The 22,841-nt window shown below is 41.2% G+C and overlaps 4 protein-coding genes across 4 annotated transcripts; all 4 read right to left on the bottom strand.

Annotated features, from left to right (window-relative positions):
- Window positions 1-2,074: 2,074 nt before the first annotated feature.
- On the bottom strand, window positions 2,075-2,314 carry RB195_011797 (uncharacterized protein; the record flags this gene model as incomplete). Its single annotated transcript, XM_013450571.2, has 1 exon — window positions 2,075-2,314. One exon carries the CDS (start codon window positions 2,312-2,314, stop codon window positions 2,075-2,077), a length of 240 nt encoding a protein of 79 aa, XP_013306025.2.
- A 4,469-nt stretch (window positions 2,315-6,783) lies between these two features.
- Window positions 6,784-13,497, bottom strand: RB195_011796 (uncharacterized protein; the record flags this gene model as incomplete). The annotated part of the gene is made up of 11 exons (XM_064193364.1): window positions 6,784-6,880; window positions 7,764-7,855; window positions 7,926-8,005; window positions 8,524-8,611; window positions 8,697-8,794; window positions 9,018-9,143; window positions 10,833-10,906; window positions 11,132-11,221; window positions 13,131-13,253; window positions 13,308-13,381; window positions 13,474-13,497. The coding sequence occupies 11 exons, from the start codon at window positions 13,495-13,497 to the stop codon at window positions 6,784-6,786; spliced, it is 966 nt and encodes a 321-aa protein (XP_064050947.1).
- Window positions 13,498-19,240: 5,743 nt separating this feature from the next.
- On the bottom strand, window positions 19,241-20,320 carry RB195_011795 (uncharacterized protein; the record flags this gene model as incomplete). The annotated part of the gene is made up of 1 exon (XM_064193363.1): window positions 19,241-20,320. The coding sequence occupies one exon, from the start codon at window positions 20,318-20,320 to the stop codon at window positions 19,241-19,243; it is 1,080 nt and encodes a 359-aa protein (XP_064050946.1).
- A 780-nt stretch (window positions 20,321-21,100) lies between these two features.
- On the bottom strand, window positions 21,101-21,949 carry RB195_011794 (uncharacterized protein; the record flags this gene model as incomplete). Its single annotated transcript, XM_064193362.1, has 1 exon — window positions 21,101-21,949. The coding sequence occupies one exon, from the start codon at window positions 21,947-21,949 to the stop codon at window positions 21,101-21,103; it is 849 nt and encodes a 282-aa protein (XP_064050945.1).
- Window positions 21,950-22,841: the final 892 nt, after the last annotated feature.

Raw genomic sequence — 22,841 nt, 5'->3', positions numbered from 1 at the left:
ATTGGTCGGAGTGATGTCAAAGAGCTTACTTCAGCGTTTTCGAACCATTAAGAAATAATGGCGTAACTACGTCGGAGATAAGTGTTTTTAATGCTTCCACGCTTGAAAGATTGGAGGTCATCCCTAAATAGTTCTATTTTCGGAAATCTAAGTACTTACTCTGCTCATAATGTGTTTATCAGTACCAGAACGACACAAATATGCTTTCCTCAAATTTTAATAATTTTATTTAAATAACATAAATTTTAAACAGCATAAACATGATTTGCTTAAATTGATTTTAAATGTCCCAAAGACACTATTTGCAAAGACATGGTTCAAAAAAAAAGATTGTAAGACAGGTACATAAGTTGAACATTCGTTCTTATTTACCTCGTTCTTGACGAGGGCAATGCTTACGTACCCACTGTTCTGAAGCCGAGACTCTCCTTAGTTCCTAGGATTAGGCTAGTGATTTGTTTGCTGATTCGGACCGTTCACGTACAAATGAGCGACTAGATTCATTCAGACCACAAATAGCTAAGAGAAAAACTTACTAAAACCAAACTTACTAACTTAAAACTAACTACTAAACTAAAGAATTTACTCATGCTATCATGATCTGGTTACGATAGCTGTGTTGACGTGCACGTTGGAATTGGTAGCCCATCTAACATAGCATTGTGCTCAAGTTCGACTTCGGTCCGAATTTTGTGATTATCATCTTCTTTCCGCTTATTAAGGATGAGCTTTTCATGGCCAATTCCGGCGTATGAATTGTAGAGCAGGCAATTGTACATGGAGCTTCTAATTGATTTTCTTGATCTGTAGCCAAGATTGGTATTGATCTTCCTTTATAAACTAACAACTAACGTTAAAACTTCGACGTTATCGCCTTTGTCAGAGCCTGGAAAAAGTCAAAGCCATCAGTGATTTATCCTCTCAAGTGCCTCATCACCCTACAGAAAGCATTCAAACGATAGGTAAACTCAAACAACAACACATCAGCTAGTGCTTACCTGTACATGGACATGGAACGTCTTTTTTTAAAAGTCGTCTTTTTTTTGAAAACCAACATAATAACTGTTTGCATATCAGTATGTTTCGTTTTTTTTTCTTTGAAATAATTTGAGAAAAGTCGAAGTCAACTTTCGCGCTTCTGAAGTCTTTGAAAAAGCACCTCCAAAGGCATTCATAGAAATTCCTGGGTTTTAATTGTTTATTCAGAATAAGTGCAACTAAGCTACCGAAAGAAATCTTACCCGGAGAGTCTAATGTGGCCGTCGTGTCATCGTGGAAAGTTCTATATTCTAAATCTAGCATGTAGCCCGAAACGACTAGAAGCTCAGTGCAGTTGCGTAAGCTAAGTCTATTTAATAAAGAATAGTTTCCTTTTTTTTAAAGTGGGATGCTGCAATAGATTCACAAAGAGCAATTCGAGAAATCTGTTGCTGTCGCCTCTGTCATTATATCCATTAGATAAAAAGTAGATGGGCGGTATATCACGATTTTGACGTGTTGCGGAACCCAAAGCGAAAACATAGAGTTCGGGTAGTAGATTGCGGAACCCAGGGTGGCTCCACTCATCTTTTCCTAATCTTCGTTAAAAAAACGACATGGATGGCGGCGTTTTTTACGATGATTTCAGTTGCAACCCGCCACCTTTGTGAACGAGTCGCGTCCGCAAGCGAGCGGTCGACGATCAGTGATGTACGTGGAAGCGCGTTCTAACGTATGTCGTAGGACCTAAAGCAGTTCCCACGCCGTTTTTTTTTACGACGATTGAGGAAAGATGAACGGAAGCATGCTGGATTCCTCAATCTACTACCTGAACTCTACGCTTTTGGTGTGAGTTCTGCGCCACGTCAACATCTTGATACGGTGCCTTCAAGTAGGCGATATTTTTTATGGGTCAGGATCTTGTCTTATGTTCTGGTTTTTTTTCCTTTTAATATTTATTTTCATAATTGTGTTAGTTTTAAATCCATTCAATTATCATTAAAATCAAAATCACATTCGTAACCTATGATGAACAATATATACACAATGGCATCACGAATGTGAACACATGTGAACTGATAGTTAAAAGAAACATTCACGACAACAGTAGATCCTTTAAGTACAACTCGGCAATCTTGCGGCGCTTCTCGCGTAACTCCAGTATTTGTTTTATATCAGAGCATAGTGTGCTGATGAGTCGTGCCTGCAAAAAATCGTTTCGAAGACTGTAGCCTCTCTTACGGCGGTTCATTCGGCGCCGCTTCTTGATGGCTAGTTCGAGGATCCTAGACATCATTTCTTCACGTATCACATCGTCATCACTGTTGTCCTCCATCTAAAAATAACACGGATGTAGCATATTTAGCACTTTTGGTATTTAACGTTTACCAATCATGGATCAATTTTCTAGTTGGACATTGACGTGGCGCAGTCTAAAGGAAGCATACCACGGATCTGACATGTTAGGGATTTCCCTTGAAAAGCTTCTATACTAGGTCGTACATTGCGGCAAATCAGGTTTTCCCGCTCATCTCCCCGTAGTTGCTGTAAAAAATGGCTCGGAAGCCGTCGTAAAAAAAACGAACTGACTCGTAATTTGCATTGCAAACTTTGCGCATCAGCAAGCGAGCCTTCGAAGATTAAAGGTACCACCCCACGACTCTCAGGTGGAACGGGTTTCAGGTGGGTTATGCCTGTACGAGGTGGTAGAATGTAGGGAAGAGGGTGGTTCCGTCCATTTCTTCCTAACTAACGTAAAAAACGGCCGGGAAGATGAGGCTTCGAGCGTTCCGGGGCGTTGTTGTCCACGAAGAGTTGCACTGGAGCGCGCCAGCCTTGCGCATGCGCCGCAGCTTCCCGGCCGTTCTTTACAATCATTAGAAAGAAATGAACGGAATCATTCTCTTCTGCACAATCTACGACCCCGTATAGGAACTCTCCACCTGAAATCCGTACCACCCCCGATTCGTGGTATGCTGCCTTTAATAAGGTGTTTTTAGCAGCCTATTCAACTTAAACTAATGAATAGACTGCGGTGGGGGATGGAACGTGTACATAGAAGCGCGTTCTAACGCATCTCGTAGGAAATAAAGTGATTCCCATGCCGTTTCTTATGACGATCAGGGAGAGATGAGCGGAACCACCAGGTTTTCCGCATTCTACGACCCCGTGTGGAAGCTTTCCATGTGAAATCTATACCCGTAGTCAGGTTCATGGTACGCTATCTCGATTAATAGTACTGAACCACTTTTCTGAGCTGGGGATTGCCATCCAAAACTTTGGCTACATTAACTTGGGAATCAACGTGGGCAATGGCAACTAGTATGATCCTAGACTCTTTCCTGCTTTCAGTCCGCCAGATTTTCGATTCTTATTAGATATTCAGAACATTTCTACCAAAGTAAAAATTACTTTGGTAGAAATGTTCTGAATATCTAATAAGAATCGAAATCATACAACTACTTGATCTTTGTAAGCTTAAACGCAAATAGATGATTTCATGAGCGAGAACTGATAAATGCTGGTAACCAAAAACTCCCAGTGTCCCAGTCTTCTGTGCATGGGGTCACCTCCAACTATGTTGATTAGATACACATTCATTTTGATACGTTTTGGTGGTAGGTATGTTGGTGGAACGGTACGGTAAAATGAGGTTAGATGAGATGAAATATGTAAAAAATGAGAACTGAACCAGGGAAAAAACCTTGCTGGGATCCATAAAAACTTATGGAAACTTTGTTGAATTAAATCTGGCTTATGCCATATGTGGTAGGGTCAAAACGGCATGGGGCACGGTGCGGTTACGTAAGCGGCTGCGCTCGAAGCGGTGCGGTCGATCCTAGTGGGGACCCTTGCTGATACCTTACCTTAGTTGATGCAGGTCTCACCTCAATCCCTGCCGCTGTTCAACGCGTCACTTATGCAACTGCACTGTGCTTGATGTCCTTTTGACTGCTAAATATTCAGGACTGAATGTATATAATTCTGTATATGAATGAAGGATAAAAGGATAGGTGTCTGACGTTAATTAATCCGCTTAGGACGCCACCACGTTTGTTTTACAGTCCATTACCTCACATGTCCGAATCGCAAGAGAAAAATACAAAAAAAAGACAGAAAATGAATTGTTTATGAACATCGGAGTTTGCAATATTTAATTGAATCGGTAGAAAAGATTAAAGACAGCATAAAGAATAAAGGATGAAGTATCTGGTGTTAGTCAATCCGCTTGGGATGCGTCCCCACGTTCACTTCAATTCAGAATCGTTTGAGTGTATCTGGCCTATACAATGACTTGCGGGGGCTAGCCAAGATGTGCCTAGTCAGCGTTTTTATCCTCCCAGACAAATCTGGTACCAATTTATCGATCCCGGAAGGATGAAGGGCTTGGTGAGCATTAGGGCGGATTCGAACCTCCGATCGATCGTGCAGGAAGCGGAGCCTCTTATCTAGCGCTCCTAAGTGGTCACATCGGACGGTATAGCTTCTTTTCAACGTGGAGTGACCGTAAACGTTTGATTTTCCCCGAAATTCTGCAGATAAATATTTAGGAGTTCGAAATAGCTTTGTTAGTGACTTCTTAATATGGCCCATAAAATAAGCTTACAGCACTTTGGATACCGTTAAATGCCAAATCATGTGAGTATTGTTAAAGCAGCATCTATTGAATCATTCAATCGTCAAATTTCATGAAAGTAAGGTTAAAATACGGTGCCAATAGAAGAAGCGCGCTTTAGTTGCTCTAGTTTCTCTTTTCGTATTTTCTGCCTAAGTTAAATTAAGTAACGGGCCGACTGTGCTACATCCGCCCTATACGTACATGAATAAATACACGAATAAATAAGTAAATGTATAGTTGTATAGGTGGAAGTTTGCTATTTTTTTTTGGCTTCATCCGGTTGTCCATGCGACATCAAAATATCAATCGTAGACGTCTACGATGTTAGGTTTAAGGAAGTGAAGTTTCCAGATTGTCCTGAAGCTTGTCCGTTACAGTTATACGTGCGTAATTGTGAATGCGTCCCTACATTCATTTTTTGCTGTTACACCAAGACAAGATGCGAATGAAAGTGAGGCTCCCATGAAATTTACGCAAAACAAATACACAGTGTTACTACAATAGGTTTTCTGTAGTAATCGCATCCGTGACCCACTTGGATCCCATAGTGGAAGTTATTATTGGAGTGAATACGTTGTGATACAGTTAAGAAAAAGAACTGTACAAATCAAACGAATTAGTTTAAAATAATACATATATAATATAATATTATAAAAAGAAGAAAAATGGATAACATTATTAGAGAGAATAGTTACATACAATTAATACAATACAGAAGATTTTTCTTTAAATTAATACAGAAGATTTTTACCCACTACTAAAATATAGTCAACGGGTCATTAGGAAATTGTTTTGTTTTGAATTTATATAGAAGCAGTATGGCAGGATTTTTTTTCTTGAATAAGGAGAAAATTATTTTTCCAAACTCTCAGGAGTAGGATCATTCAAAATACGATAGTGGCGAAAAACAGTGAAACCGACAAAGCGTAGTAAAATGAAGCGCTCACCTTTTTCAGCTCCTTCCTGTTCCTTTTCTACTATCGCTATTTCGAATTTAAGCTTTGTAAATATAATAGTATGTAGTAAGTAGTATTTGTAAATTTAGAACGACTTAATACAAATTATGAAATAAAGCAGCGCTAGAACGTAGAATATAAGAGGAATATGTCGAAAATATGCCGGTACATCGCTGAGCCTTAGCGCTCCTTTTATAACCAGATCTGCACCGATATCTCCTCCGGTATTGCCGCTGGCTATGTTACCACAGTGGTCATGTCCTCCATGTGGGTGTGAATGCGCCCTAGTTTTCCAGCTATAGATGTTTTAAAGGGATCACACCACGAATCTGTGGCGAATGCGGGTTTCAGATCGGTTGTGCCTATACGGGGTCGTACATTATGGAAAGAAGGGTGATTCCGTCCATTTTTTCCTAATTGCCGCAAAAAACGGCCCGAAAGATACGGCTTCGAGCGTTCCTGGGCGCTATTTTCTACAATGAGTTCGATTGGAGCGCGCCAGCCTTGTGTGCGCGCCGCATCTATCGGGGGCCGTTTTTTTTTCACGGCGATTAGGAAGAAATGAACGGAATCACCTTCTTATTCACAATCTTCGACCCTGCTCAGGCATAACCGATCTGAAACCCGTACCATCCCAGATTCGTGGGGTGATGCCTATAAACTAATATCGCGCTCATTTTCCGAACATTAACTAATTCTGCTGTTTTTGCTTCCACCGTCTACCGTTTCTTATTGATTATTTTGTTCACAGTATTGTTTTTATTTGTTATTTATTTCAGTTTTGTTTATTATTTTTGTTTCCTATTTATTTTCATCGCTAATTCGATCGTTTATGACCCTCATTCCTTTTGGATTCATTTTCCGTCGTAAATCAGGGTGTTAGTCTACTACAGTAGGAGTGCAGTGGCGGAGTTGGTCGGGGAGAACGATATTGATGTCGGTTACTGTATGTGCATGATAACAAAATTAATATCGATCGGTAGGATGTGTAGAAATGTGTTTAGAATAGGCCAGCTGTGTTTCAAGCAGCTTTTGTGTGGACTGTAATGTGAACATCTTTTGAAATAACAGTTTTTTTTTTCAAAATTAATAGTGGGTAAACAACTAATGGGAGCTATTCATTACTGGTGATGACTGAGAACAAGATCTCATTTCTGCACAAAACTCCATTACTGTCATTGGCGAATTCGAGAGAAAAATTCCAAACGTGTTCATAGTTTTATTCTTCCTTTAGTCTCTAGTGGAACAATAGTTGTTGGCGCTACATGGTACGCTTTGGCAAACGTAGTTCTGATCGTCACCGCAATCGTCGTTGAACCAGCCAGAGCTGAAAATTTGTTATTGTATTTCAAGTTTATAAGAATGAATTTTTTCCCCTACAACTTTATTTTCGGTTCCTTTAAAGGTATAGATGAGCATAAGATCGTGAGGATGTTTGTTTCTTCTTTCTTCTTCGATGTTAACATTCCCTCTTAATTTCTGTCACTATGTAGATCGAAGTGGGACCCTCGCTAAAACCACTCATCGTTTCAGTTCGAGCATAGATGCGATAGACGGAGCAGGTGGTTTGATCCCCTTCACTTTTGGATGGTTGGCGAAATTACCCCCTTCACTTTTGAACGATGGATGAAAGAACCCCCTTCACTTGAGCTGCACCCATCAGCTGAACCCCCTTCACCTGAGGATGGTCCGGCTTCTCCCTATCTCATCTATGAGTTCGAGTGAAGCTAGCAATGGTCCCACATCGATCCCGAACGATACTGCTTCCAATGCAGGTGGTATAGTTAGGTCAAAACGGTACTGAATCTCGGTACTGTTTCATAAACGGCTGCTCTCAAAGCCGCACAGTGGAACTAGCGTTTAGGATCAATGTGGGACCATGGCTAGCTCCACTTGTACTGAAGCATTGAGTGGTTCTAGTGCGGGTCCCACTTCGATCCCAACCGTTACTCGCCCCTTCGTCGTTTACGGAAATGCACTTCAGTTTCTGGTCGTTTTGAACCGACTATATGAAACTCCAGCCAAGTGTTTGGCTCATTTTTAGTAGCATTGGAATATTGAGGATATCAGAACGCTAGTGGGCTGCGTTTCAGCCGCATGCGTGATACAGTAAGGCGGCGCAAAAACTTTGACGAGGACTGTAGGATGGCCTCATCACATGCTGTTTTAATGGGCATTATGACAAAGAAAAAAATTTGATTTCTTCATACCTGAATCCAGAATACTGGTACATATAGACGCACTGACCAGCAGACAAGTTCGGGTAACCAGGTGCCCACATTTGATAATCACTGCTATAAAGCTAAAACAAACATCATCACAGTTTTCATAGCAAATTTTGTAAAATTTTCGAACAAATTTCGAAAACCTACCATAGTTCCATCAGCCCACTGATATTGCCCATTATAATAGTACTTCAAACCAATCCAGAATTTTGTTTTTGAAGGAAACACTGAAAAAGGAATAAGAACAATGAAATGGAACTATAGTCGGGTCAAAACGAAATGAAGCACGGTGCATTTGAGTACGCGCTCGAAACGGCGCAGGGGAGGCAGCACTTGGAACCGAGATGGGACCAAACTCGCAAACTGCAGCGATGGGTGGTGCCAGCAAGGGTTCCAGTACGCTCGTATCCGCTGCGCTCTACCCGCACCGCATCGAGAGAAGTACGCAATCGCACCGTGCTTCATGTCGTTTTAACCCTACTATGACTGATTTAGTAATACATATATAAAATTTGCGAACACATTTCATATATGTATTCTAACAGTGATACCAATTCCCGAAAAAAAAGACTTTTTCGTCTCTATCTTTATTTATACATCTTTATTATTGGAGAGGAGGCGGGTGTAGCCCAGTCGGTAAGAGGTCCGATGTGGTCGTTGACACTCAATGGTTCAAGACCGCCTTAGTGCCAACTAAGCCTATACAACTATAATAGCGGTTTTGCTAATGTAATTTGTGACTTACATGTGCTCAAGAACAACGATTTATCCCTGCTTTCAACCTTGGCGAGATTCGCATTATGATGTTGACGGCAATTCTTCGCTGCTAATGTCTTAAAACATCATGAATAGAGGAAAATTATAAAATAATTACCAATTTATTGTTGTTATGAGATTAAGAAAAATTAGAATCGGTACCTGAATGGCAGAAATTGGGACCGGTCTGTAACAACCACCCGCTGGAACAGTGTATGCCTGATTGAATGGGTTGTAGTTGGTTGGGCAGAAGCAATTAGCTAAAAATAAACAAAATATTTGATAAATCATTCAAAATTCAAAATCAAAGGACATTCTCGCAACCGATTCCAATAGCTTATAGTATTTAAATAATAAAATGCATTCACATGGTCCCATGGTTTACAGCTTCAAAAAAAAAAACAACAAAGAAACAAAACCAACAACAAAAAACAATGAGGTTGTGTCTTTGGTTACGAATTCAGGGAAAGTACGAAAGCGTACCTTCACAGAAAGCTTGTCGGACTTCTTCGCCTGTCAGGTTCCCGTAAATATTGGTGAATTGGAATTGTGGTCCACTTGCTAAGTTAGCCAATAATGGGATATTTTGACCATGTTCTTGTACATATTCTGAAAAAAAAAAAACATTTTTCATTAGATCTGAAATACAACACATTTTATACACGAAGACATCTCGGTATTTGCACTAGTATGTTTTCGTACTCGCTCAAATTTGTTCACCCTACTTTTAGGATATTTGTGATTTGGGTACTGTTGGTGCTGCTGAGGCTGGTTCACAAAACTACAGTAATCGTAATGAAGATAAATTGTGCTTAGTTTCTCCTTAACTAGCCTTTTGGGTAAGAAAGACAAGGACCATTATTGGTGTTCACTCGTGCAACAACGATGCGCATTCAAATTAAGGCAGGGTTTGGGAGTGAATGAGTGTGTCACTGGGAGAAAATGCGTGAGTTACAATCTATCGTTTTTGCAACGTTTTTTTTTCTACAACAATTTGTTCATTATGTTTTACTTGAATAGAGATCCGGGGAGGAGATCTTATTGATGTTCGACCGCTCGCTCGTAGACGCAGCGCGTGCACAAAGGTGGAGCGCCTTCACATTACTCCCGTAAAACGTCGTTTCTCACGCCGTTTTTTTTCCGACGATTAAGGAGATAAGAGCGAGACCAACGTCATACTCGTAATCTACACCCAAAACTCCATGTTTTTCCTCACATTTCTCAGTGACGTCAGTTTTGTGATGCGACCCCTCAAAGGGAAGGGAGAAAAGAACAATCCGAAGCCTTTAGTGACCTCCAGATTTTTCCATAGCTTCATAATTTGGCGAAAATGTCCTTGGAACCTAAGTTTAAATTGGAAAGAAGAACTCTTTGTCAAAGAAGGAAGCAAAAAGCAAGCGCATTAGCCACAGGAGTTAAACAACTCGGGAGTTACTCAACTCCTTAACTTCACGAATTTTTCTTTAGTGCAGCATGTTTGTGGGGAACCGGTACTTCTTTGATAGAAGGTTTGTGAAGAAACCATACCAGATTTTGATAGGGTGGTGCGCAGTCGGTTAGAGGTCCGTTGTAGCCACACGGTCGAGGGTTCGAATCCGCCCTAGTGCTCACCAAACCCTTCATCCTTCTGGGGTCGATAAATTGGTACCAGACTTGTCTGGGAGGATAAAAACACTGACGTGATTCTCGGCTGCCCCCCGCAAGTCATTGTATAGGCCAACACGCGTTCCAAAACCTCAACGATTACGAAATCCAGTAAAAAAAAAACGCGTTAGCGCATCCCAAGTGGATTGATACGCCAGTGACTTTATCCTTTATCCTTTTATTTGTATACGGGATCGTAGATTATGGGGAGGTGGGTGATTCCGTCCATTTCTTGCTAATTGGCGTGAAAAAACGGCCAGGAAGATACGGCTCCGAGCGTTCTGGCGCACTATTTTCCACAAGGAGTTCGATTGGAGCGCGCCAGCCTTGTGCACGCGCGTATCTTCCAGGCCGTTTTTTACGGCAGTTAGGAAGAAATGGACGGAATCACATACCTAGTTTGTCCAGCCGTCTCGTTCACTACGTCAGATTCGTGGTATGCTGCCCTTAAGTTACCGAAAGCACTGTTATGTTCTCAGCGTACGAGAAATGGTGTGGTGCTTCTTAGGAGAAAATTCCGTAGGTGTAGATATCGCCAAGTGTGAAGAATCCAGTGGTGTGAAATGTGGGTAAGAAATTATTGCATTTTTTGAATTGGTGTCTCGAGGTCGAACAGTATTGTTTCAAGTTCAACTTTTTGAGTAATTTGCTTACCTACGGTTATAATGTAACCACCATCCTCCTTAAATGTGTCGGCAGCGACGGTTGGATCGTTGTAGGATCCTTTCCTAAAAATACAGTGCGAGCATTTTTAAGACGAATTATTATTATTATTTATTATTATTCTATTCTGTTTAGTTGATGAACAACTGAATTCTTATGAGGATTGTCGAATGTTTTTAAAAACAAACTCAAATCCAAGATTTCTACTGATGTGTGAAATGAATTGATGATTTGGTGATTTTTATGAATTACTGTTACCTACGGTAATGGAGACGATATGGAAAACCCACTCATAAGTAGATGCAACGATGACGATAACTTTCTGGGCGTTATCTCGATGTGCCGATGAATCGAAGCTTTTTGAAGCTAGTTGTATAGCTCTGAAAGCTCCAATTGTTAATATAAATAAGCGGTCAGTAAGAGTAATAATTTCTTTAAGAGAGAATCCGACACTAACTACATTGAAGTTTTTCTTTCTTGGCGAACGAAAAAAGGGTCAGTTTGGTCTCGAGGCTCTCGAGAATGATTGCAGACGAGCAACCTATTGAGATAGTGGATGAGTTCTATTAATTCGGCGGTATTTGCTGTTCAACTTGGAAAAAAACGACGGTAACGACGATAGACATCCAGAAAAGATCCGCTAAAGAAGGAGTTGAATTTGGCGCTCAACTTCTTGACCAAGTGCCTGTAGTCGATCTCATCGCCAACAAAGTCAAACTGTAAGTCTGCCTATCTGTAATGCGTCCCATCAGGATGTAAGGATCGGAGACTTTGGCAGTATTGTTAACATTGAGAGAGAAGCTTGACTGCATTTGGAGGAAGCTGTCCCACGACTATCAGGTTACTTTTGTTCAATGGTGTGGCATAACACAGAGATTCTAAGTGGAAATCATAATTGTGGGCGACTTTAATGTTGACATGAATAAACATAGTAATTCCACCAATGAACGCTTCAAAACTTTATTGGAAAGTTGTGATCTAGCCCAAAACATTGATGCTCCCTGTTCGTTTACGTTTTTATGGTGAACAGGCGGACGATTCGTCGAGAAGATCTTGCTACACCTTGTTCGGTCTTCTCAGTAGGCAGTAAAACTGTCTTCCCTTTCTTTGATTACACTATTGGGAGGAATTCTCATTCATTTTCTGTGTTCTTCTGACTATGTCAGAAGAATACAGAAAATGCGATCAGAACAGACTTAAAGGCAGTATGCCACGAATCTGTCGCGATACGGATTTGCCGTCAAAAGCTTCTATACAGAATTCTAGATTGTGGAAAACCACGTGGTTCTGCTCAATTCTCTGTAGTCGCTGTAAAAAGCGAACCGGGGGCGGCCCGGAACCCGCCGTTTTCTCTTTACGACATCTTGCATTGCAACGCGCCAACATTGCGCACGCATCTCATAGGAAGTAAACCGATTCCCATGGCGTTTCCTATGACAATCACGGAAAGGTGAGCGGAACGACGTGGTTTTTGGGACCGTACGACCCCATGAGAAATCCATACCACGACAGATTTATGGTATGCTGCTTTTAAACTGGAAAATGGTTGGTCGTAAAAGAAAGTTCTGGACGAAGGTGGCAAAAGTTTTTCTGAGGACACTTGGCGCTTATATGCATTTCAATTTAGGCGCGACATTTCGCAGATTGTCTAATAGCGACGGATGAATAGAAGCTTTGAAAACTCCTGCTGAAGATCAATCGGAGTAATCTCGAATATGTTCAAGAACGACTGACCCCTCCTGAGATACGGAGAGTTGCGTTAGCCCAACACAATCACTATCGTTTAAGGTAAAAGCGTCACCCCACGAATCTGGGGTGGTACGGGTTTCAGGTGGGTTATGCCTATATGGGGCCGTAGATTGTAGGGAAGAGGGTGATTCCGTCCACTTCTTCCTGACTACCGTAAAAACGGCTCGGAAGATGCGGCTTCGAGCGTTCCGTAGCGCTATTTTCTACGAGTTCTGTTGGAGCGCACCAGTAGTTTCTTTCTTGTTGGAGCGTACCAAGTAGTTTCTGACGGTAGTTAAGAAGAGGTGGACGGAATCACCCTCCTCCCCACAATCTACGACCCCGTATCCTTATTGGCATAATCCACCTGAAACCCACACCACTCCAGATTCGTGTGGTGAAGCCGTTAAGTCAGGTTTTGGATCCACTAGAAAGAACGCCTTTTTCAAACTGATCCTACCCGTCACTTTCTAGCGTGAAGGTTGTTTCCTGGTCTTCCTATCTGTACCTCACGAACCAGTTGCTTTGGCTATAGAAAACTGCGATATCATAGACACTCACGCTTCGATATTTGTTCCACGATTACCGTCGTATGGAAGATAAGCATTGTTAATCATATCGTCAGTTGATCGGAAAGCATTTAGATCGTATCGTGTGGTAGCATTAGCCGCATAGGTGATGAATCTAAACGTATGCTAATCAACATCAGGATCGATCAGCACCCAGCCTGTGTCGTACCCGACGCGAGTTTGTTGTCCATAGACTTGGCCGATGGTCATTTTATAGAGTAAGGACTCAACGAAGGCGGTAGCCTTAAAAAAGTAGGGATTATTAGTAATTTTCACAACCAACTAGAATGATGAGATGCGGATGTCAATGCAACCTCATCTTTTTGTAGACTCACTCCATCGAAGCCGGCACTAGTCATAGCGAAGGACGAATCGATGAGGAAATGTACATCCAACCATATGTTTTTATCCGTGCAAGAACATTGATTCAAGGTTGGTGGTTTCGTTGTACTATACCGATACCAATCATACGTGGTAGTATCCCGGTAGTAAGGAGACGACGAGGAAGCCTCCTCAGGAGTTGATGAAGTTGTTCTTCGCCACTGAGGCGGTCATTATTACTGGCTGATAATTTTGTTCAAAACTAAATTTCTTTACAAGAAATTACTATAGAATTATTGATGCATATGTCAAAAACGAGAAAAAAAAGCAAGAAAGAAGAAGAATAGAGAAGTAATTGGAAATAATTGAACAAGCGGAAAATTTATAAGTTTTGAAATGTTCAAAAAAAAACCTATTGACGCTTCTATGTTCTATGTGTACAGCGTGGACTGTCTTTTTTTTTCGAAGAGAGGTCCATAAAACATTTCATTGTCCATTGGTTTGGACGCAGTAGTGAGTATGGATATTGTAAAATACGTCAAAACTAATGAACTGGATGCAATCTTAGATGATCATAAAAGGTTGAGTTTTTATGGTAACGTTGGAACTCAGTTCATTTCTATTAGTTTATTTATTCCATTACTTTATTTAGTTCATTTCTTTCAAAGTCAATTTAAAAATAGGTTCTGGTCTCACATCTTTTTTTTTACGTGTTTCTCTGCGAAATTTCGATTTTCATCGCTAAATTTATTTTGCGAATCTCTATTCTGTGGATTTGACCCAGGTAACCTTTGCTTTTTTTGATCGTATCCAGTATGTTGCTTTGTAATAAAAATCGTACCAAGTACGCCTACAGCCTAGTTGCTAAGGTTTCAATATATATTTGTTACCAATAGATAAACATTTTTTATGTGAATTTTTAACTCATGGGACCACAGCGCGGTTCAACAGTGAGCCGTTCTTTTCTTGGTCGCCTCATCGGTGAGCCGTGTAACCACTCAGCGATTGATTTTCATGATTTCCTAACTTAAAAAAAGGTTTTCTGCACTTAATAGGGACGTTTTCGTTGAAGTTCGTAGGAGTGGATTGGTTTATCGTCAGATACCAAAAAAAATCTTGCTATCTTCAATGGGATTTAAACACTTTTTCTATGTTTACCAATTTTGTTAGTGACAATGATCATATTGGATGACCTTCTTGTAATAGGAGAAGTAAAGTAGCATGGATTCTTTAACAACTCGTCAGCATTGTTTCATTAAAGTGGTCAAAGTTGAGAATCATACCCAGTAATCAGAAGTGGCTGAAGTGGAACTACTGGGGTACCGGGACTTAGTGGCAGTGGTTGTATCAGATGAGGATGAGGAGTCCGAAGTGGAACTACTGAGGTACCAGTATTCAGTGGCAGTGGTTGCATCAGATGAGGATGAGGAGTACCAGCTTTGACAAGAAATTAGGCATATTAGAGCTAAAATTGAACAAGAAATTATTATCGGCACACATTTTGAGAATCTCTTTCAAATGAATTTGTTGCACATATCTTACCTGTAAAAAGGAATATCTGCGTAGTTAGATAAACCATGAGTGGGGAACTACGTTAGGTGCGCCGATTAAAGCACTTTTAAGTAGTCTGTGAGCATCGACAATGTCGGCGATAAGCTTTAATACCATTCTTATAGATAACCTATCTGTAACTTTTCTTGAGAAGCGTATTATGACATCAACGTTAACTTACTCTTAAAAAACTAAAAAAAAGAGTTGTTTTCGGGAAAACTTCGGCCCAATCAATATTCTCGCTGAAGATAGCAAAAAAAAAATAAAACTTTTACTATTGACAGACGATGCTGTATTTGTACTCGTGTTCTGTCTTTTTTTATTTTAGATTTTTTTCTTGTTACAGTTTTGTTAGTTTACAGTGTTTTGGATTTCTCGGAGTTGCGTCTAGCAGCTTGAAATTGAGAACAAACGTTGATAAAGAAATGCGTTTGAAATGAAATGAGTTGAATGCGAATTCCCTCACTTTTTCTGAATACGAAATAAGTCAGATTATCCGAGAGGTAGCGCTGGAGAAGTTTATGTTTCTGATATGAGGTTAACAGTTTATTTCCTAAAGGCAGCGTATCACGAAATTGATACGGTATGGATATCCTATTGAAAATGTAGAGTTCAGGTTGTAAGTAGATTACGAGTGTGGCCCCACTCAATTCCCCGGATACATCCTCAAAAACCGCACCGGCTTCAGTTCCTACGGGGTACGTCGGAACGCGCATCACTGCACACGTTCTGGTCCTCTCAGTTACTGTTTCACTTTAATAGGGTGGTGAAAAGACCTCATTAAGTTTCGACCGCTCGATCATTGACGCGGCGCTTCCACAACCGGATGCGTTGGAATTGATTTCATAGGAATGAGCGGCGTCTTTCACGCCGTTTTTTATTAGCGACGATTAGGGAAAGATGAGCGGAGCGGCCATGCTCGTTTCTGTAATCTACAACCCAAAGTCTACGTTTTACCAGCGGTTCCCGTCACTTTCGTGATACGCTGCTTTTAACAGCAAATTCAGCTTTTCTCATTATCGCACAGCGACTAGCATAAAATAGATAGTGAAGCAAACGAGGTGATTCCCGAGCACTTGTCGAGAAATTAAAATTATGGATGCGAAGCACAGTGTGGATATTCTGGTCATGTAGAGGCTTATCTTTGTAACGGTGTTCGATTTCGCCTTGGAGCATGTGGTATCAGTAAAACTTTTCTCCTCATGAATGAGGCACTAATGAATTTTTCACTTGTTGTTTGTTTTATTTTTTTGAGAATATAACCGATCAATTTCGGGCATTTGTACGAATTTTTCTGCAAGGATAGGGCCAAACGGTTTTTTTACATAGTGTAATTAGTGGCATTTACAGGAGAAAATTTGTCATCACTATGCTAAGCCAGCCAGTCTTATCTAAAATCTTTGACCCGTTCTCAGCACTGGAAACGGGAACAGAACCATGTCTTAAGATTTTGTTAAGTTAAGTTAAGAATTAATTAAAACTGAGTCATGTCCTCATTATTTATCTATTTACTGAAAATAACGTTCCTTAAAAAGATTCCTGTGTGGGGACGCTTCTGATAACAATTTTTGAATTGTAGCGGTCACATAGTTCGAATTTTTTCATTGAACCCGTAAGCCATATCGTTAAATAGTTATTAGTTTAAAGGCATCACCCTACGAATCTGGAGTGGTGCGGATTTCAGGTGGGTTGTGCCTGCCTATACAGGATCGTGTATTATGGAGAGAAGGGCGACTTCGTCTGCTTCTTCCTAATTGCCGCAAAAAGAGGCCCGGAGGATACGGGTTCGAGCGTTCCGGCGCGCTACTTTCTATAACGTGTTCGATTGGAGCGCGCCAGCTTTGTGCATGCACCACATCTTCCAGGCCGTTTTTTTACGGCAATTAAGAGGAAATGGACGGAAACGCCCTCCTCTCCATAATCTACGATCCGTATGGACATAACCCACCTGAAATCTGCGGTAAAGAATAACTTCATCCTCAAGAGCACATTCAAGTCAAAAATACAAAAAAAAAATAATTGGGAAAAAACGTGTTTGAACGTTGTTTCATTTCTTGTTCACATCTATTTGGGCCAGCTCTTATGCGAAGTAAAGTTACTTGCACAAAAAAAATATTAAGCGTCGTATCTCTGTAGGTATAATGAAATTAGAATCGTAATTGCAATTGTTGGTGGACGTTCCATACATATTTGTATCGGGTGAGCTTTGTTGAACAAACTTCGAATCGTCTCAAAATTCGAGCCGCGCAAAGCAGTGTTCTGCAAATCGACGGTCCAACATCACCCTTATTCATTAAAGAGGTGTCAGTCTAAGTCAGTGGTTGTTTCTCAGCCAGTTATACCTAAATTTTAATTCTTTGTCTTCGTAGTTGGCTATTTTCTACGTTCGTTCGTTCTTTCATTTGTCGTTAGTTAGTTCTTTCATGTTCTGTTATCGTCCTGATTGTTGGAGATTTCAATTATGGGTCGGGTAGGAGAGTTCTTTTGTTTTGTTATCAAACATATTCTTTAGGTTCTGTACGGAGCAACTACATATATTTTGAAGGTACTGTATGTAGCTGTTGCACTGGGTCTGAAAAATACAAATTTATTCTACATAACATAAATTGACTAATATATGAAGGAATAGCTCCGGAAACAGAAATGTAATTGCTGTCTGCTTGTGGTGGCCCTGCTTTCACTGAACGTGCTCAGACAGTCAATTTTACTCATTGGGAACATATGTACGACCTATATAACCGGTACAGTTGTATGGCGCAATGTTCCTATATATTGCAAAAAGGTGCTGTCGTCCAGCACATCGCTAAAGCCCCTAACTTGAAAGGTCAACTGCTTGAAGGGAGCATGGAATTTTTAGCGTTTCATCACGCTGAACTGCCGAACACTGTCGAATGCACTCGAACAAGTAGCCCTGTCCAAGCTTCTACGATATCACTGTGTGTCGTTTGATGCTTTACAGGAAACGCGCATCAGAGACTGTCCCATTATCAGCATCCGAGACAGTGATGCTGATGGAAGGAAGGTGGATTGTCGCGCGATAGCCGTTAGGAACGACTAAAACTACTTGGTGAAGGAATTTGGTTCAACATCGTTCAGATGAGTCTTTATACGACTGCAGGATCGCAGAGGGCGTAAAATCTGGATCGCAAGTGCGCTGAGGGAAACCGTTAAGGGTAACAGTAAGGACACCTTCTATGGTGAACTCATTGCGTTGATTTCTAAAATACCCAGCTGCCAGGTGCTCATTGTCGGAATCGACGCAAATACGAAGACAGGACTTGAACAGCAATGAACTTGACAAGAAATAATACAATAATAACAGATTACAAATGCTATATCCTACCGACTTATCTTAAAACATTCTTCAAGTCAAACGATGTAAATGTACTTGTTCTTTTAACACATTTTTGAGTGCACCCCATCAAATGTTGCAATAAAAATTTCATATTAATGACAATAAAGGTAGAATCCATCGTTGGACCAAATGCAAATTAGAAGACGGTTGTAGAGGGTGAGGAAGTTGCATTATCAAATGCTAGACGGCAGCAACATCTGAGTGCAGAATATCTTTGTGCTATTATTTCTGACTTGTGCTAAAAAGCACAGGCATCATTATTCATATCGTTCTGCTCCTTGAAGAAATTTTGTACCACAACAAATGGAAACTAGAGACAATTGACAATTAAATAATTGTCTGGAGACGTCAAGTGCTTGCTCTGAACAAAACATGTTTTCTTCATTAATCGTTCAGCCGAAGTATGAAACAAAAAAAAAGTGCTAAAAATGTCGTATTATAATAGCCTTTGTCTTTGCGTCTGTGTCCCAGGAAATAATATGTGCAGTAAAATTGTTTAAACTTCCGCTTGATGGATTTGCCCAAGGACACCACCAACGAAAGCCGTCAGACTACTGTCCCATCACTAAAAGTTGATGAAAAGGGACTCAAGATTGGTGGGTCAAAAAGTAGCGGTGGAAGCAGCTGTGTAGAGACTTCAATAATTGTTTTCTTTAGTAGAGCCGTACGCGAGGTTGTTATAGTCCTTTATTCGTGGCTAACGTTTCGGCAATATCGCCTTCTTCAGAGCCTGAAAGGGGTGAAATCGAACGTGACTAGTCCTATCAAACGCCTTATCCGCCCAACAAAGAAAGTCCTACGTTAACCGTTGGGCCTCATAGCTACCAGTGGAAGAAAACATCGTACCTTAAGATCAGCTGACTATCCTGCCACTGCTAGATACCTGATGTGAAGTGACTAGCGCAACCAAATATCAGCCTTAAATAAGGCGCGAGTTCCCGCGTAATGGAGAGGCATTCCTCCTTGCGATTCATTTTTGGACTCTTGGAGTGGATCCAAAAAGCCTCCAGAGCCTTGCGCGCCGCAATGCTAGGTTCGCGCGCCAAAATCGTGATCTTAACTACAAAATCTTCTCCGTTATGACGCCGCACCCTGTGACCACCCAATGCAGTGGAGTCACATGATTTCCTTTTGCCGTCCAGGTGTTCTTTGATTCGAATACATAGTGGTCTAGCTGTTTCTCCTATGTATTCGTCACCACACTGTACACAGCAAATCATATAAACAACACATGAACTCATGCAATCACCCTCGTTGTTATCCGGGCATATTTTACACTCCGGTGTCGTGCAAATACGATCATATAGGCGATTACGAATGAGTATTTGCTTAAAGCAACTAGAGGGGAGCTCCACGATGGCGACAGATTCTTCAAGTTTAGCCTTCCTCAGAAACCGCCGAATAGCAGCGCTAACCTCATCGGAAATAAATAGTACACAAAAGGGTACTTTCTCCATACCAGATTTATTTCGGGTTTGTGCTCTTTTTGTGATAGACCGCATAGGTGTGTAGCCGTTAGTGACCGCAATTTTCCTAGCAAGCTCGATAGATTCTCGTCTTTCTTCTCTTCCAGTGCAAACGGAGGTGGCCGTGCGAAACATGTTTCGTACTACCGACCTTTGAACTTGTGTGGGATGGGCAGAAAGAAAGTGAACTAAGATATTTTTATTACTGGGTTTGCGGTACCACTTTGTCCTGTGCGTTCTGTTTGAAATATGCACTTGGACGTTAAGGAAGGGTAACCATTCTCCTTTGGGCTTATCCCGAGTGAACGTTATATACTCCGACTGCTCATTTAAAATCTTGAAACAGTTGTCCATCTCTGCTTGAGACGAACAGACAAGGAAACAGTCGTCGATATATCGGCAATATAGCAAAAATCGTGTTTCCCAAATCGGTGCCTCAATCTTAGCCATGAAAGCAATGGCGAGCGTTGGCGCCAACCGTTGTCCCATGGCAAGATCCCACGCCAACCGTTGTCCCCCTGATTTGCGCAAAATAGTTGCCCGACCATCTAAAGACAGTGCATTTGAGACATTCCCTGAGAACAACCATCAACTGCTCCACGGAAAAGCCATACATGTTTATAGAGCTCTGGTGTTCAGTTAAAAGCTCAAAAACTGCCTGCATGGCCGAGTCGTTGGAGACGTTCGTGTACAATGCAGTAACATCGAAAGACTCCATTACGCATGAGTTATCAAAATGCGTGTTCTTTAGGTGGTCCAAAAACATATGGGTGTTCGTAAGGTGGGCTGGTACGAATTTTAACAGCTGCACCAACACTACGTTTAAGAACCAAGCGATCCTATCTGTGGGACCTCCTACGCAGCTTATGATAGGTCTTACCTTGAACGTTGAAGGATCTTCAGAGGCAAGCTCACTATCAGAGTTCAGCTTGTGAGTTTTTATTAGGAGGTACAAGACAGGACACACAGGTAACTCTGTTTTAAGCTGTGGTAATTGCGTTGATTTGCTGGTACTCATCCATACCCTATTGAGTCTACGGTGTTGCGCTAGAAATTCTTCGACAGTGGAAGAGCTATAGAGGGAGCTGTCTTGGAGGTGACATAATGTGAGGGATTCGTCTAGATGACGAGGAATGACTACAAATTCCCCACCCTTGTCACTGGTGGATAATCTGATAGTTTTAGACTTAACAAGCTCTCGAACTTCCCTAATGCCTAAGCGCTGTTCATGAGTGATGTTTGGGTGACACTTTCTCCGTCTGTAGCGATCTAAAACGTTGAATAGTTCATCTGCAAAAAGACGGATACTAATATCCACCACTGCGTTAGGTTCCTGTTGTCTAAAGAAAGTGGGAAGAGTATAGGCGGAAGCGCTTTAGACTGCTGCTGGGCAGTCTCAGTGGTTTTTGATTTTGCTTTTTGACGGAGACGATCTTGAAGTTCTTGTAGATTGCATGCGATTTTTCGCAGAACCGCGGTAGAAATAGGTTGAGATGGTGAGAAACTAGGTCCTAATTCCAGCGCTGATTGTATCTTCTTTGATATAGAAATGCCTCCAAGTACGGTAACTCGAGAGGTGGCAGACAAAGATTGCTCGTTAGCAGTAGTTTCGCGATGGCTAAGGTCAGAGCGGAATGTTTTTTGATACTTTTGTGCACTATCACTACGTGACCTACTAAGCAAACTGTCGAACTTTTTCCGTAAAGCGGACTTAGTCTTAGACCGAATAGAATCACATATCGAAATCGACCCACCCACTGTTCTCCTCCAAAAGCGTTCATCCAAAAATAGTGAACATGACAGTTCTTTCGACAAACATTTCTTGATATTAGCGTGTAATTCGTCTTGTTTGGCACGTAGGCATGTTCGAAGAAGACGCGTTTGGATGTCCACCAATTGTCTGTTGTTCTTTGGTACACCGCACAGAACGTGAAGTTGCTTTTGATCTATGAACCTTGGTACCACACGATGAGTCAGACAACGATGTAGGAAGTGGATGGATTGGCGAGACACTGTGATCTTCTGTCTCAATGATAGAGCCTCTCGCACAAGTCGATGGTATCTGGCTGGCACGTTGCGAAGAAGTCTCCATGTGCGACTTTCGATAAACCTCGGCATGTTAGTGCTTCAATAATTGTTTTCTTTAGTAGAGCCGTACACGAGGTTGTTATAGTCCTTTATTCGTGGCTAACGTTTCGGCAATATCGCCTTCTTCAGAGCCTGAAAGGGGTGAAATCGAACGTGACTAGAATCGTGTGTAGAGACTATTGGGTAGGTCCCAGACTAGACCTTTATACTGTGGTATACGGTCTGTTGTTGCTAATCTCCGACCAAGATTATTCTTGATTTTTCGTTTGAGCGTCGTCGCCCTCTTCGAATATCAAATAATCAGAGGAAGTTATTCTAACTCCTCTGATTATTTGATAGCGGTGATGTCTCGTCACTCAGTAAGGCATAAATCGACCGAAGTATTGTCCAAAAACAATGTCAACGAAGGAAATCGCATTAACGGCCACTTTGAGAGCCTTTATACTAAGCCTTAATACTTGAGTAAAACTTAATTGAGTGAAAAATAATCATTCAAATAAGCATTCATTGGATGAGGATATGTTATCATTGGCTGCATTTGAAATAATGAGATCTTTACCATCATCCTGCCTCACTGTTTTCTGTTTCACCAGTCATAATTCCCTTCTCATTACTTCCTAGAGCCGGCGCACTTTTCTAGTGGAGTTGATGCTGTCCTGTTATAATAAGAAATGAACATTTTTAATCATTTTTTTTATTGGCTGCTGCTGCCTTCCCACGTCTTTGATGAAGCAACTTCGCACTTTTTCACGATGGCTTGTTATCTTGTATTTCCTACAGCGGTGCATTCCATTTTTACTGTCACTGATATGAAGGTTTCCTCCCATAAAGAATAAAGTGTCTGGCGTTAATCAGTTCGCCTGGGATGCTCACGTTTACGAGATTTAAGAACGTGTACTGGGTACCAATTTATCGACCCCGG

Source organism: Necator americanus, chromosome III (genome assembly GCF_031761385.1).
Source record: "Necator americanus strain Aroian chromosome III, whole genome shotgun sequence".
Classification (NCBI taxonomy): domain Eukaryota; kingdom Metazoa; phylum Nematoda; class Chromadorea; order Rhabditida; family Ancylostomatidae; genus Necator; species Necator americanus.
Note: the sequence above shows the minus strand (reverse complement) of the source record. Positions and strands in the feature narration are given on the sequence as shown.